Source organism: Daphnia carinata, chromosome 10 (genome assembly GCF_022539665.2).
Source record: "Daphnia carinata strain CSIRO-1 chromosome 10, CSIRO_AGI_Dcar_HiC_V3, whole genome shotgun sequence".
In the NCBI taxonomy this organism is placed as follows: domain Eukaryota; kingdom Metazoa; phylum Arthropoda; class Branchiopoda; order Diplostraca; family Daphniidae; genus Daphnia; species Daphnia carinata.
Window position 1 is genome coordinate 4,345,084 of NC_081340.1, and position 16,158 is coordinate 4,361,241.

Below are 16,158 nucleotides of genomic sequence, written 5' to 3' on the forward strand. Positions count from 1 at the left end.
GATGCTAACCAGGTCACGAGAGGGTGGCTGTCTTCTCTTATTCTAATCATTTGCAACCGTTTTTTCTTTTTAACCATAAACGACGAGTGTTCTTCAATGTTCGTGTACGTTACATGAAAAACTTTCAAAAATACTTCCAAGCCATCACCTCAGGTTACGTTTCTAGTTTTGGTGTGTTCCACGATGTTCGAATCTCATTTTTTCGTCGAACATTATGCTGATCGTAATCAGGTCAGCCTTGATCATACTTTGCATTGCTCAGGACATTTGTAAATGCAAATTGGTCGAGACGAATTGGAGACGTCTAGATGAAACAAAACAAAATTCCAATACTATGACGAATTGAGAATTCTTCTGTCAAAACATTTCCAAAATTGAATTGTGAGCGAAAGTGCAGTATATTTTTTTTCGTGAATGTTGAGCGAGTCTCTAAAGCCGACCCTAGTGGGTGGTGCATTTCATATCAAACAAATCAAAATCCCCCAAAAAAATACGATGAGAAAAAAAAAGAATTAAAAACATGACAATGAAATTATAGAAAATAAAAATAATTTATGGTCTACGTTAATGAGTAATGGCGAACGCTAATATTTTTGATGTTCCAGGCTGCCATAATATGTTTTGATTATTTTCATTTCAAATCTTTATATTTTTCAATTAGTCCTCCACAGGGATTGGCGTAGCTTTCTAGCCGTAGCTGCTAGAGGTGGAAGATATTCCAGGGATGGAACTTTAGGCTCTACGTTGACGATGGTCGGCACGGTTGTTGGAACAACGATTTCCGGTGCAGTCGTTGCCACTTCCGAGATGACGGCAGGTTTGATTTCAACCGGAGGTAAATATTCCAACGATAATTCGGGTACTGGAACAGGCTTCTTAGTGACCACCACCTCTTCGACGGGTTTCTCGGAGATGATGACTTCCTCGACGACAGGAGCCACCTCCAGTTTGTCTTCAGGTTTAACAACTTCCTCAACTACCTGAGGCTCTTCTGGAACGGACGTAATTTGAGGAGGAGGTAAATATTCCAGGGATAATGCTGGAACAGCTTCGGGTTTCGTAGTGTCAACAGCTTCCTCGATCTCAGGTTTCGATTCAGGGACGACCACGATCTCTTCGACAACTTCGGGGACGACCACGATCTCTTCGATGACTGGAGCGATGGCAGGGGCAGCGCTGGACGTTTCCACCGGTGGAAGATATTGAACTGAAGGCACTTCAGGTGTTGGAATTGGTTCAGGGACAACGGCTACTTCTTCGACAGGCTTGGCCGCTTCGATGGTTACCTGTTGTTCGACAACCGGCTCGACCGCAGGTGAGACGGGCACTTCCTCAACCGGTTTGGCGGGACTGACCGGTTCAACCGCGGCCGTGACCATGGAAATGGCGATTTCGGGGGCCGGGGCTGGTGCTGTTGGCGCGACGTACAGTTGAGACGGAGTCACTTCCGCTTCGACAGGTGCAACTATAGGTGCAACAGCCGGAACAGCTCCAACAATTGCCGGGGCAATGACAATTTCGGGAACGGCTTCGACTTCTGGAACAGCTACGACTTCTGGCACGGCTTCAACTTCTGGAACAGCTACGATTTCTGGAACGGCTTCAACTTCTGGAACAGCTACGACTTCCGGAACGGCTTCAACTTCTGGAACAGCCACGACTTCGGGTACGGGTTCGACAACAATTTCTGGAACAGCTTCCGACGCAGTTTCGACGACCAAAACAATTTCCTGTGCGGGTCCTTCAGTCGCTTCGACGACCAAAACAATTTCCTGTGCGGGTCCTTCAGTCGCTTCGACGAAAGGAGCCACTTCCGGCACAGCCTCGACAAATTCAGGAGCCGGAGCAATGACAACGACTAATTCCGGAGCAGCTTCCGACGCAGTTTCGATGATTTCTGGAACAACTTCCGGAGCTGCAACCTCGGGAACGGATTCAATTTCAGCAACCTGTTCCGGTTGGGCAATGGGAGCTTCTTCCGGAAGGATCGTTTCGGCAATGGCCACGACTTCTACAAGAGGTGCGGCCGTTGTGGTCACGACCGGCTCCGCAATGAAAATAACTTCCGGTGCTGGCGCTTCCGGTGCTTCCGAAACGGGCACATATTCAACTTCCTGCGGGATCTCTTCGACGACCATGGGGGCCGGTTCGGCTATCGAAATCGTAGGTTCCTCCACCGCTGGCGCTTCCGGTTCGGGAGCCGGTGCGTACGTGATTTCAGGTTCAACCGGAACGGGGGCAACGAAAATTTCCGGTTCGATCGGGGCTACTGGAGCGACTCCGTACGAGGGCGCTGGCCAGGACGCCTCCACTGGCGATTCCGGCTGGGCAATCGGGGCTGCCCCGTAATTGGGCACGGCGGGTTCTACCACCATTTCGTTCATGTTCATGAGTAACATCATTTGCGATAATTCTCCGGTCCAGCCGAGTGGTTTCTAAAAGCGGATGACATTTTAAAATGATGATTTAAATGATAATGTATTAAGATTTTTGGTTCTTACGGGCCAGGGGAGCTCGAGCAAACTGGATCCGCCTTGGGATACGGAAGGTTCCACAGCCGGACTTGAAGGTTCGCCTGTCCATTCAGGAGCGGCAGGGGCTGTCCATTCAGGAGCTGGAGGGGCTGTCCATTCAGGAGCTGGAGGGGCGGTCCATTCGGGAGCGGCAGGGGCTGTCCATTCAGGAGCGGCAGGGGCGGTCCATTCAGGAGCGGCAGGGGCGGTCCATTCAGCGGCGGGAGGAGCTGATCCGTAAGTGGATTGAGGTGGTGGATAAGAGGCCTCAGATACCTGGTGAGAAGGTGCTTCGGGGGCTGGATAGGACGGAGCTTCAGGAGCTGGATAAGAAGGAGCAGCGGGAGCGGGATAAGAGGGCGCTGGTGGCGCAGAATAAGCTGGCGCTGCTGGGGCTTCATACGCCGGAGCAGCTGGAGCTGAATGGACAGGAGCAGCAGAGTAAACCGGAGCCGCAGGAGCTGGATAAGACCAAGCTGGTGGAGCTGAGTAAGTAGGAGCCGCAGGAGCTGGATGCGAAGGAGCAGATGGAGCTGAATAAGCTGGAGCTGCAGGAGCCTGATACGAAGGAGCTGCAGCTGGAGCCTGATAAGAAGGAGCTGGAGCCGGATATGAAGGAGCTGGAGCCGGATATGAAGGAGCTGGAGCCGGATATGAAGGAGCTGGAGCCGGATATGAAGGAGCTGGAGCCGGATATGAAGGAGCTGGAGCCGGATAAGAAGGAGCTGGAGCCGGATAAGAAGGAGCTGGATGGGATGGATAAGAAGGAGCTGGATGCGATGGATAAGAAGGAGCCGGAGGAGCTGCGTACGTGACCGCGTGAGCCTTCATCGGAGCTGCGTACACAGCTTGAGGACGATAAACCGGTTTAGCGTGTCCCTTCGATTTAGGCGCTTTGGCCTTGGGCGGGCCGTAGGCCGGAGCGGCGTAAGCCGGTCTCGGTGCGGGGTAGGCCTGAGCGCGATGAGCTTTGCCTTTAGGCGCTTTGGGAGCCTTAGCTTTAGCAGGAGCAGCGTACGCGGGTCGAACAGGGTAAGCTGGAGCCACCGGTGGCCGATAGGGCATCGGGATCATGACGGGAGCCGGATGGTACGCCTGAGGGCGTTGTGCTTTACCTTTAGGAGCCTTCGGTGCCTTCGGTGCCTTTGGAGCTTTAGCTTTCGGCGCCGAATAGACGGGCGGACGATGCACCGGTGCGGGGTAAGCCGCGTGAGCTGGAGGAGCATAAGCTACGGGAGCCGCATAAGAAGGTTTAGCGTGATACGGGGCCGGAGCAGCGTACTGCTGCTTAGGGGCTTTAGGAGCTTTGGGGGCTTTAGGGGCTTTGGCTCTTGGTGGAGGCGGCCCGTAAGCGGGTTGCGGAGGACCGTAATGCGACTGTGCGGGGTAGTGGGATATTTGGCGGTGCTTCGTCTCCGTAGCGTCCAGGTCCGTTTCGGTGCCGAGGGCAACGGCAATGCAGGCCAACAAAATCACGGCAAACTGCATTTTGAAAAAAATTCAAAATTGAAACGCGGGTTTTTCTACATGTGAATGAAAGAGAAAGTGAGATGCGCCAGAACACATAAGTGAGATAATTAACTAATATGTCATAGCCCCATAGAATTTTCTCTTTCTGTAGGCTGAACGTGTAACACATTCCGGCGCGTGCATCGCGACAAGTTCCGAACATTTTTTGATTTTCAAACTTTCACTCACGGTTAACAAAAAAATGTTAAATTTAAATCCCTCCATGAAATAAAAAAAAAATAATATAAATAACTAATTGAGATTAAAGATGATCCTACCTTTGCCGGAGCCATGATGAATGATCACAGGATCGAACTGATCGTGAATGAAGCTCGAAAAGCTTGGAGCTTCCTTTTATACATTCTTCCAGCCTCAGGGATTGGTGGCTGGTTACATACACGTAGCACACTCTTTCCCGAAACGTTCACAAAAAAAAAAAAATAAAAGAAGCGCTAAGGTGTGTGTGTGTAGATACAGAAGACACACACGGCCAGTAGCTGGGATGGGGAGGAGCAGACTTCGTGCGGGAGAAACGAGCTCCAGGGCTAAGGATGGTCTCCGTTTGTGACTAACAGCCTATCTCTCTCTCTCTCTCTCTCTCTCTCTCTAACTAGCAGATGTTTTTTTTTTGGGATTGAGAGGAAAAGTGAAGAAATATAAAAGAATTTTGAAATATATAAATTCAAATGGTTAGCCGCTGTGTCCTTCACACACCAAACCGGATCGGGATGGCTCGGGACCGTTTCGCTTTCAGCCCGTAGACGAGGCGTTTCCTTGACCTCCATCACAAGAAGGGGATGATCTATACACAGATAATAAATAGGTTGTTATGCTTTTTTTTTTAAAGGGGGGGATGATGCACACACGAAGGGTAGTATGCATCTTCCTACCCCACCGTGCAAAAGCATCACGGTCTCGCTGAGCAACGTTGGCCTTGTTTAAGCGTTCGATGCTCTCGCGGAATGTCTTTTCAAAACGTTTCACATGTCGAACATTAAAAAAAAAAAAAATAAATCACGGACTACTGATCAACACAATGACGTAACCAACTGACCCATAGATGTATCTCTTTGTGAAAGAACACAAAAACCAGTTGTTATGATTTTCGAAAATGTTATCAACGATGATGTGCAGAGTATTTCAACGATCAGAACGTCATCATTTACACGAATTCTCAGTCGTTAGACGGGAAGAAATGTTTCGTGTGATCAACTTCCTTTAACATAGAAAAAAAAATAATAAAAGAAAAACCTGTTACTAAAAAACATGTAGAGATGGCCGGCCTTCCAATTCGAAAGAGAAAGTGGCCAGGGCCTTGAAAATGGAATAGAACAATCTTTTCTTTTTTTTTCATTGCCTGCGATGTAACAATGTTGGTTCCAAAACATTTTCTTTTTCGTCTTCGTTATTATTCTTCTTCTTCCCCCTTTTTTATTCCCGAAAAAAATGCCAGATGCCTCAACATTTCAGAGAGAAATCGAAGATTTAAAAGTCAGGGAAGAAAAGAAGATAAAAACGTTAGAAGAATGGAACATATACATCGGAAATGATCAAAAATGAATGGATTTTTTTTTGTGTGTGTGTTTTAAGGAGATTGACCTCGATTAGTCAGTCATTCAAAATTCCTCCTACGCGTTATGTATCGGTTAAAGAAAGTTGTCTTTAGCTTTGCGGTTTGATGTGCATCTCTTCTCTATTACCATAAAGTTCTCTCTATTTTTTTTTTTTTTAAGAAAAGAAATGTTCCATCTTCCTTTTTTTTTAAACGTTGGTGGTCAGCTGAGACAAACACAAGTCTACGGTAATGATCCATGTGGAACCAGAGTTCCGTCGTTTTCCTCGGATGATGGAACACGGAGAAAATGTTTTTTTTTTATTTTTTAAAACTTACACCGGCCTACTAAAAGAAAGAAAAATTTAAAGAGACACATGAACATGCGTAGAGAAAAGAGGAGCGATTCAATTGCTTTCACGATCGCCAAAAATGGAATGAGTTTTTTCTTCAACGGCTTTAGGAAAGCAAAAAGATGTTTGAATCTCTCCAAAGAAGAAAGTGAAAACATCTTTTCGAATACCGAAAGACGTTCAAAATATATCGTTTTTGGTGTGTGTGTGTGTGTGTAAGTGCTTAAAAACAAGCGTTTTCCTGCGGGTAAAGAAACAAAAGAATGGCCAGGTTCGAAGAGAAATCCAGCAAACCACGTCCGACCGTACACGGACAGGTAATCAAATAGGCTCTACACGGTGGTGAAGCGTATGAAACGATGATGTTCTCTTTCACGTCCGGGAGTTTTGAAATTCAGGTTTTATTTTTTTTTTTTTTCGAGGAGGAGGAAATACTGGAATTAAAACGAGTGTCGAAGCGTCACTTGATGGCGCACCTGCAACGTTTCTATTGTGTTTCCTGTATATGCAGATTGGCTGGACATTTGAAACAAAAAAATTTGAATATACGTTAACTTTCTCTACGTACAACATTTTGCCTTTTGTATCGACATAAACGAATTGTAAATCTTAATCTCTCCGTTTTTAGTTCTACGGCCATTATTGAGCCATTAAAAAACGGAACGTGAATCTCGGTATTCTAACCTACTATCCAGATCGTACCATCAAAAAAATTCCAAAATTTCCTGTCAAGGTCGATGTTATCAAAGATATAACACACGCACGTCTTTTGAAAATGTCTCTTTTTATTATAAGGCGTACGAATGCGGAGCAGGTGATTATAGCAAGTAAAACAAAAAAAGAGCGCATGGCAATTTGCCGACATTGATTTGCATAGTTTGCGAAATCAAAAATGGCCGGCAAAAGACAACAAGTTGATGATGTAGCATTCAAAACTATATATATACATATTTTCTTTTTTTTTGGGCTTTTTTTGAGTGTCCATCCAGCGATAACTCAAGCACAAACTCCCACTTTCTAAATGTTGTCCGACATGCAGTGGGCTGTCTCGCATTCCACTGTCGTATATTTTTCTGCGCACCTCTTCAAACTACACACACATGAAAAAAAAATGAAAAAAGAGAAAAAAGAGAAAATGAGTCATTAATGTGTCGAGCCCTTTTCACTTGATTTTGCCGCACCGTACCAAAAAAAAAAAAAAAGATTGGAATGCTAATTGAGGCCTGGCCATTTCGTTCAAAGAAACACATTTGAATTATTTGTGTGCGTTACACCTTATTACGAGAAAACTCAAGAGAATCATCCTACAATATAAAAACGGGAATCGCATCGTGTGACATTTTTTTTTTGTTCGTGTCAAAAGAAATTTATTGCCAAGATTTCCATGTGACGGGGAATGAAAAATTCAAAAATGATGTACTGTGCGACACCCACCTTTACCCTCGCAAAGGAGAAAGTGCCAAACATCGGCCCCATCAACATTCCAAAGTTTCAGGAAAGCGGATAGTCACACATCCGCTTTCGGGCTACACATTGAAATGTCACTAAATCATTGAATATTGTTTTTAGAAAAACTGTAGCCAAGTTCGTTTTAAAAAAATTTGATCGTGTCGCTATCTAAACATCGGAAGTGCGTGCACCTCCCGAGACTTGCGTCCATGCCAACACTCAAAAGGAAAACAAACGGCTTGGAAAAAATCGTTTTCCCTCCCTTTCACTTGTTATCATGTGATGAGGATGGGGGGGGGGGGGGCACGGGACTTATTCGGATGTCCATCCCTGAATTATCAAAGTGGGACAGTGTCTGCTCTGCTGGGTATCGAAGTCTGCTGGACAACAGCCAATGAGAAATTCATTTTTTTTTTAGAAAACACATTGATTGTAAAAAAAAAAAAATTGTTCACAAATAGACGAAGCGAAAAGAGACGATTTTAGCACGGCCAAATATTATTTTTCCAGTTAATGAGATACAGTTGGATCATTTCGGGAAAGAACGCATCCCCATGTTTGTTATTACCTGTGCGTGTATACGCTAACCGTGCCGAGAGTCGTAGATGCATAAACACCCAAGAAAACGACCGTGCACGTATTTTGGCATCACCAATTTTTGGCAAGGCATTTCGCTGAAAAAAAAAACTTTCGACTTTCCCCGTCGTTTTTGATTTAACGATTTTTTTTTCTTTTCAAAAGATAATATCGTTTCATATTTGTAAATCATAAGTATTCGTTTTAAACGGTTTTTTAAAATTCGCTTTCATCTGCATGTCTGCAATGTAACTGACGTCATGGCCGACTGCCTTATTCACCGTGACGACGTAACGGATCCCCCCCCCTTTGCCTCTGAATTGAATACTAAACGTAGCATTTTTCGGTACGTCGGCCTTGATAAAAAGGTTCTATTAGGAGGTGGACTAAAGAGACAGTCGCAGCCATTTATTAAAATTTATTATTGAACGACGTCATGGAGAGATTGACGATTTTTCGAGTGACATTGGGGTCAAACAGATTCAGACATGCAAAACGGTGAGGTACAAAAAAGAGCCAAGTGAAACTGTGGCGCCGCCAATTCGCTTTTAGACACACACACACACACAGACGACGGTAATAAAATGTGTGGACGTTTGAATTAAAAATTATGGATTAAACAAAACGAGACACAGCGCCGCGTGAAATCGTAAAGATTCTCTTTAAAAAGGGAGGACTTCACCACCCAATCATTAACAGTTAAACTGTCGGGTAATTGGAACGTAGTGCCGACTTTCGTTTCATCCTGCATGTACATCTTATTTTTTTTTTTAGCAAACCATAAACTGTTGCACGAACTGGCGCTAATGGCCCCGTTCGTGTATGTCCTTTTTTCATTCAAATTGCAAACGACAGCCGCATTTAAAACGATAGCCTGAAGGACTCTTTGAACGAAGGCCTTTTAAAAAAACAAACGAAACAAGGTTTTCTTTAATCGTTAATTACAATATGTACAGTCTTTGGAGATTCTACACATCAATGCTCCGAAAATAAAAACATAAAATTAAATGGACTGTGCAACGACTTGTAGAACGCAAACCGACAGAGAACTAAATCAACAACCTGCCCATCTCTACATTTCTCATGGACGTGTGAATACCGTACGCTCACAAAACATTGAAAAAAATTCATTCAAACACAGACTGTGTACATAGTTGACCTTTCAAGGTGTTGTTAAAAAAGCTACACGTCAGTTATCAATGCCAGTCCTACAGTCCCTCGCCGTCTTTCAACATGTAAAGGCATCGATCGTTAATCACAAAGAGACAAGCCACCCCGAAAAATCGTACAACTTTCAGTTTGAAAACCTTCAAAATAAAAAACAAAAACAAAATATATATCCCTACTTTTTAAATTCGCCTTTTTTTTTTTTTTTTGCCCAGCAGCCGTGATGGGGACGACATCGTCTTCTACGTACGGCTCCCTTTTACGTGCACTAACAAAAAACACAATCACTATTGCAAATGTCACCGTTCGACATTGGAGAAAGGGTTATCTCCTGTAGAGGGAGCCACGTGCCCTTAGTAACCCAAATGCTATTGGTTATTCAATTCGAAGGTGGTACAGGTAAGGGAATAGATAACAGCAGACACGTTGCGAATTTCGGCATTAACCTGAGGCTACCAAAAAAAAAGAAAAATCTCTATACCCATTTTCGTTTTGTTTTGTGCTTACCTGCGTTTACGTATCTTTCTGTCTCGAAAAGATTTTAGTGCCGCTAACCTTCCGGCAATGAGAAAGTAGACCGTCACGGTCATATACGAACCCTCTCCTTTTTTTTTTCTTTTTTGAAATGTCCTCTCTCTCTTTCTTTTCGTTTGGGTGTGGGCCGAGAGAAAAAGAGGGGCAGAGGGCGAATGTTGACATCGTTCGGAAGAAAACACACGGCGGTTGTGTAATAATGAGGAGGGGAGAGTACGCAAATGATGAACAGTCGTTCGAAACGTTGCGCTTATAAGGACTTGACAACCATTGTGCACGTTTTCTCTTTTGATTTGTTTTCGATTTTTCCCAACAAATTGATGATATTAAAAACAGAAGGCGTCCATATTTATTCGTTGCGTCGCAAAATGCAAAGATTCGGGAGGGGGGCATTGAAAAACGCTCGCAATTAAATGAATTATGTTTCAACACGATTTTCTTAGCGACACATTTTTTGCTTAAAAGGTCACACGCGCGTCCAATATGACAAGCGATCAATCAACTGGCAAACAAAAAAAAAAAAAATTTAAAATGCAGTTGGCGTCCAGCGACACGCCAAAATGAAAGTCAAAAATCAAGAAACGGACCAACATGATGAATGAATCTCCTCTGTGTTTGCCTATTGTCTTTCATTCACGGATTCACCTGTTTAGAGCAATCGATGAATAAGTAATTTACATACACTTTAAGATTCCCTTGATAAACATAATGTTATACACTTGTATGCTTTTCTACGTTCACCGGATGACACACTTTTCACAGACCGTTGGCCAATTGTATAATCAAATGACCAACGGTCAAAAGACAAAATATAAAACTCCATTTTCAAAAAAAAAAGGAAAATGTGTTTAAGCTTTTTAGAGGGCGGAATGGACACGTAATGATGATAACCGTCCGGCGTATTCACGCACTTAAAAAAAACGGCCGGATCCGTACGTAAAGCACCGCTCGTTTAACAGGTGTGCCACGGTCGTAAGGCAAACGGTTTTTTATGTTAAAAAAAAAGAAATGCCCGTCAGGTAAATAATGACGTCACACTTTCTATGGTCGGCCAATTCGCACTGACGTTTAATAATGCACTTGCGGGTAGAACGCGGGTAATGAACGTTCATTGTGCGTGACGTTGCATTTTTTTTTAAATGCAGACAAACTACCTGTACAGTTCTTGAAATTGTCAAGGTGACCCTACTCTTGCAAATTATTGTCAATTGACTTATTCAGGGGGGAGGGATACACTTTGCTGTCCTTGTGTTCAAGGCTTATTTCATTCACTCGTTTATTTATCTGGCCAATAGGTGGACATTACCTCATCCTTTTAAAAGAATGAAAGACAACACATTCCCACTTTTTTTTGAAATTTTTATTATTTACAAAGTGTTTAATTGCTTTAAAGTCCACGACCCTGCCCAGCACGGTCGAATTCGTCTGTTAACTGTCTTTAATGATTTAAGGTTTCTTTTTTCTTTCGATTTAAAGGTGAGAGCAAGAGAGAGCAGCGGATGTAATAATAATATGAGCGAGAAAGATGTAAAAGAAATGCTGTCTACACACACCGTATAACGTGACAGCATTGAAAAAAAAACGATAAATGATTTCCGGACGCAGTTGAACGCATAACGTTTCCAAGGGCGATCCCGTTTTACGACGGCCACATTTCAAACGTCTGCGTTCTCTTTGATTGGTGTATAACATAATAATCATCATTTCGCCCAGCGAAGATGAATGGATAGTTGGGATCCTGCCCAGCAAACTGGGCGGGGCATTACACCAAGAAATATCGTTAACTTGCGCGATTATCCGTGATGAATTTGAAAAAAAAAAATGTAATTAATTAAATGAGTTGGATCATTCCCTTCCCCCTTGTCCCGAAATTTGAAACGCCGCGACTAGGGCTTGTCGTGGAAGAAATCGATGATGGGATGGTAGTCGTAATTCGTTTTCGATTGGGCCCCCACTGGCCGTCTTCTGGAACTACCTTCCAGATTAGATTCCATCGGATGCTGATCGATCCTGTCGTCGGCTGAATCGTATCCATCCTCACGCCTATTGGCCTGTTTGGTACCGAAGCCTCCAGCGCCGAACGGACCAAAGTGTCCGCTGAACTGTTCGTCCATGAACGAAGAGAAATCTTTCAAACCGGTTGGAATGCTGAAATTCTCTTGATTTTCAGGCCGTTCACGATCTTCCGGTCTGTCCCGATATTCCGGCCGTTCACGACTTTCAGGTCGTTCACGAATGTCGGGCCTTTCAGGTCGCGGAGGCTCTGGTCGTTCACGACTCTCGGGTCTCACGCGGACTTCGTGTTTCTGAACAGGAACTTGAGGCCGATCTTCGGCCGGACCAGGTGCGGATGTCTTCCGGTTGGGACCGATGACGTTGCCATTATCAGTCGGGAATGCTGGCGGTATAACATGTCCAGCTACCTTTCCGTCCAGCGGAGGGTAGAGGTAAGCATAGCCTTGTACGTGGCAACTGCATCCAACCGGAATCTACAAAAACAAAAGAACAACGTGAAATCATTCGATTTTTAAAAAACAATTTAAATAGAAATACTTTATAAATATCGACGTGCATTCCTTTAGGTTCTTCAAACGATAAAAGTCGGTGGTAATTGTAAACTTGAATACAATGCGATTTGTAATGAGGTGATACGTAACTGCAGCCACTCGCAGGTTTCCTAAAACAGAATTTTTTATTTAATTATTATTATTTTTTTAAGCATTTGTTTAAATTGACTGACAGGCAGCGCTCCATTCGAATGGTTTGCGTATGTTCCGGCATGTTGATGATGTACTTCCAAACGCCACGGCTCGTTTGAGCCAATTGAGGTCGCGCGTACTTGACTTCCGACGGGCAAAGGAAGCCTCCTTCCTCTGCAAAATCACGATGAGCGTGATTGTCTTCTCCCTGCCTCCTGTCATTCAACACCCAATCATTTAGAAAAAAGGCTCCGGCAATTAAAATGAATTTAAAAAAGAAAGATACCTGCTTCCGTAATAATGGTTGTAAGAGTAGCGTCTCTCCTCGGATGACGTGATCCCGTCCACCAAATCATCCGCGCTCTGGCTTCTTACTTCCGCCAACATGTTCTCCAGTGCTGGCTTGTTACGGTTCAAATAACTGGCGATCAATTCCCTGGTCAATTGAAATCAAAATTTGTTTAGATTTTTGATTAAGAAATAATTAATTTAAATGTTAACGTACGATGGATAATTGCGGACGTCTAGGCAAATGCCCTCCGAGAAGAGATCGCAATCCGGTTGGATGATTTTGGGACGTTGGGCGTTGGTCAATGACACCGTCGATGAGACGGGAGGGAAATTGGCCGGTGCCGGATTGAAATTAGCCGTGGCCGGATTGGGTGAAGTGATGGGTCGTCCCAGCGACGGCCTTATCGGCAGTCCAGCGCTGGTAGCGATCGGTGGCCTTTGCTGCGGTGGTGGCGGCTGTTTGGGAGCCGGCCGATTATGAACTGGCGGCGGTTGAACGAATTGTATCGGTGGCGATTGTTGATTATTATTAGGACGGCCCAATAACGACGGGCGGAATTGTTCTTCCGTCGGTCGTGGAAGAGGCGGATTTCTATTGAGCTGCTCACGTGATTGAACCGGTGGTGTAACTTGACCTCGCCCAGGTCCTGCGATATTAAAAAAAAAAAAAAAAAAGATAAAACGATCAAAGTCAATGGTGCTCATCATATTCGGTTCACGCAGTCCAATGAATCAACCGCAACCATCAAAAAATATCAACGGAGCGTGATAACTCGATCGAGCACGTGAACGGCTTCAAGTCTATAACGGTGTTGGTATAAAGCCATATAAGCCGTCAAAAGTATGTGAAAAAAAAAAAAAACATCTCCTTTATTTTTTACTGTCACGATTGGCTCGTTCAATCGCGGGATATGAAGAAGCTTGTGAGCCCTCCTGTTATCTGCGTACGGCATTCGCATCCCGTTATATGCGGCCAAAGCGTTAGATTAGCGAGTAGAAAAAACATTTCAAGTTCAAGATCATTTCTTAAAGAGACAGCTGGCGTTTGGTCCAGCTTGAAACATAAAGAGCCCTTCCATTAGTTAAATAAATAATGTACCGTTATTGCCGCCTCGTGATGGCGGTGCGAAGGCGAGTTCCTGCCGGAATGGCGGCTCGGGCAGACGGAAATCGGAGGCAGGTGGTCGGAATTCGTTGATGGGTTGACGGGCGATCTCGTTGTGAATAGGCCGGCCTTCATTGATCGTTTCAAAAATGAACGTTAACGCCCATAACGGTGTCCAAAATGTGTGGCAGACGTTAAACGTGAATAGACGGAATCACCTCCAACTGTTGTCGGTACCGTTTTAGCCTGGACAGCCGCAAGACCCGGTCGTGATGGACGGGGCGGCCGCAAGAAGAGCGGTATGGGACGCTGTGCCGTATTGTGCAGGCCGCCAGATGTTTGCTGGCGGTTTTGCACTTTTCGATTGGCACCGGGACGCCGTGTGCGCTTATTCTTGCTGCCGGATTTCGATTGCGGTCGTGAGCGATGGCCGTTAATGGGTCGCCGGGCAGCCGTATCCGAATAATGCGGTGATTGTGGGTTATAGCTAATGGGACGTCTAGATCCACTGGTGCCTTGCCGACGTCTTTGATTCTGCAACGTGAGAAAATAAAAAAAAATGAAATCCGGTTATGAAAATGAAAATCGATCATTTCCAAAGAAATCATTTGAATTTAAAGAAAAAGAGAAATGAGGTTAACGATTACCGGGTTCTCCGGCCCGAAGAGCATTTGTTTCAATTCGTATTTTGATTTCTTCGACATTTTTCTTGGTCATAGCGCCGGGTACGATCGTGGACGAGGTGGAACTGGCCGACGTGCCCGAACCTATCGGAGCTGTACCGCCTAAAAGGCTACTGAGTCCGGCCATTCCGGCCATACTCGGACCGAGAGCCGAAGACGGGATAGCGTCTTGCCTCTGCTGCATCAAACTCTGAAGCAAGGGCGAATTCGGTGATAATCCAGCCGAATCCAAAAGCTTTTCCAGTTTCTTAACTTCAGCCGAGCTGATGGAACGGGACGTGCCGACCGTTTCTTCGTCATCCTGCAACTTGTTGCTGATCTGATCCAGCTCCTGGATGAGTTGTTCTGCTACGATCCGACTCTCCGCATCGAGTACCACTACTTCCTGATCACCTTCTTCATCAATCAATGCTTCCGGATCAGGAAGGAATTCACTCTCCTCATCCAGATACTCATCATCCTCGTAGAGGACGTCTTCCGTCGTTGCTTCCACTTCGTCCTGTTGATTACTCACCGGGGCCTCGGCGAACAGGGTCGTGTTCAAGACAGGCTCGACCTGTTGTTGTCCATCCGCGTGAAGTTCTTCGTTGGACGTGGATACGGTCAGGGCCACAAGGCCCAATAATAAACACCAGCGCATATTTTTTTTGTCGATTTTTTACCTTTCTAATCTGACACTGAACGTCGTGAGTGCGGACCACTAAAATTCAAAAATCACCCTTTAAAGCACTGCGTGAATGTTGCGTGCGATAGCGTGAGCAGCACTAGGGGAAAGGATGGAGGGAGCGCCACTGGATTTGTTGTCGACTGCCGACGACCAGGAAACCAACTGGTACAGGTAAGCCAGCGCGCCTTTCTACTTCTAGCGGCTGGAGCGCGTTGCGTGAGTGGTGAAGAACGAAAAAAGGCGGTCCACACACCTGTGCCAGCGGTTTATTAAAAAAAAATTCTTTCTTTTTTACATTCCCGCTCTCGCCTGCTATTATTCCCGAGCTATTGCTCACTCGAGCGTCAAGTGGCGGCTCAAACTCTACAAAAAAAATAAAACGAATCAAAGAAGAAGAACGTTCGAAAATAAAATATTCACGTTGAACAGATCTTTGATTTTTTTGGGCCGATGGCGGGGTGCCTGTCGTTCATCATCTTTACACGCAATTCGCTCCACAGCTGGCCAATGCTCTTCTGTTTTTTTTTTTCTGTTGCAACTTGAGAAAACAAAAGACAAACAACAAACTGTTCTTTATCTTCCGGCTCTTCAAGTCTAGGAACCGCTTTTTTTCTAAATGACTGGGGATATTATTTACGAGGCTCATTTTCTATTTTGTACGCATAAGAAAAAAGGGACATCGTCACCTGTTCTTTTCTTTTTTTCAAGGGCGACATAAGAATAAAACAAGATCACCAACCTCAACGGCGAGCTGCTTTCGACAAATCGTCAAACGTTTGGTTTCCTTTTTAATGGCTTTAAAAAAAAAAACGGAAGGTGTCGTCCATTTTTTCGGAAGATGAGAAAAGCAATAATAGTTTTTTTCTCCACGAGTAATTCATCTGTTTTTCATGCGAAATGTCGTTAAATTCGAACGGGACTGCTGGAATCGGGCGTGAAAAGAGGAGAACAAAATAAGAAATGGTCGACTGTAACCGTAGAAAATTGATTTCAATGGGAAAAATATTTTTAGTGAAACAAAAGAGTGATTACCATAAAGGGGAAAGATCATCATCCAGGG

The 16,158-nt window shown here is 44.6% G+C and overlaps 2 protein-coding genes and 1 long non-coding RNA gene across 4 annotated transcripts in view; 1 reads left to right on the plus strand and 2 right to left on the minus strand.

Annotated features, from left to right (window-relative positions):
- Window positions 1-379: 379 nt before the first annotated feature.
- Window positions 380-4,415, minus strand: LOC130698403 (calphotin-like). 2 transcript variants are annotated; one of them, XM_059497217.1, is made up of 4 exons: window positions 4,301-4,415; window positions 2,502-3,995; window positions 1,302-2,435; window positions 380-1,265 (listed from the first exon to the last, which is right to left on the minus strand). In XM_059497217.1, the coding sequence occupies exons 1-4, from the start codon at window positions 4,313-4,315 to the stop codon at window positions 654-656; spliced, it is 3,255 nt and encodes a 1,084-aa protein (XP_059353200.1). In that variant the 5' UTR covers window positions 4,316-4,415; the 3' UTR covers window positions 380-653. The 2 variants fall into 2 exon arrangements, with proteins under 2 accessions (XP_059353200.1, XP_057377034.1); XM_057521051.2 differs by having other exon boundaries at window positions 380-2,435.
- LOC130698649 (uncharacterized) overlaps window positions 4,070-16,158 on the plus strand; it is a 33,046-nt gene continuing 20,957 nt past the window's right edge. Inside the window, exon 1 of the long non-coding RNA XR_009003314.2 lies at window positions 4,070-4,081. This is a non-coding gene — a long non-coding RNA (uncharacterized LOC130698649). The remainder of the gene's footprint in view (window positions 4,082-16,158) is intronic.
- On the minus strand, window positions 11,063-15,188 carry LOC130698465 (bromodomain-containing protein 4-like). Its single transcript, XM_057521118.2, is given in 9 exon segments — window positions 11,063-12,142; window positions 12,207-12,330; window positions 12,394-12,567; window positions 12,639-12,788; window positions 12,858-13,290; window positions 13,743-13,877; window positions 13,967-14,282; window positions 14,396-14,437; window positions 14,439-15,188. Coding segments are annotated over 9 exon segments (2,610 nt in total). The 5' UTR covers window positions 15,072-15,188; the 3' UTR covers window positions 11,063-11,539.

Bases quoted from the DNA above. Each gene is read 5' to 3' on its own strand.
- LOC130698403 (XM_057521051.2), bottom strand. The intron at 2,436-2,501 runs GTAAGAACCAAA...ATCCGCTTTTAG, and splicing joins TGCTCGAGCTCCCCTGGCCC to AAACCACTCGGCTGGACCGG.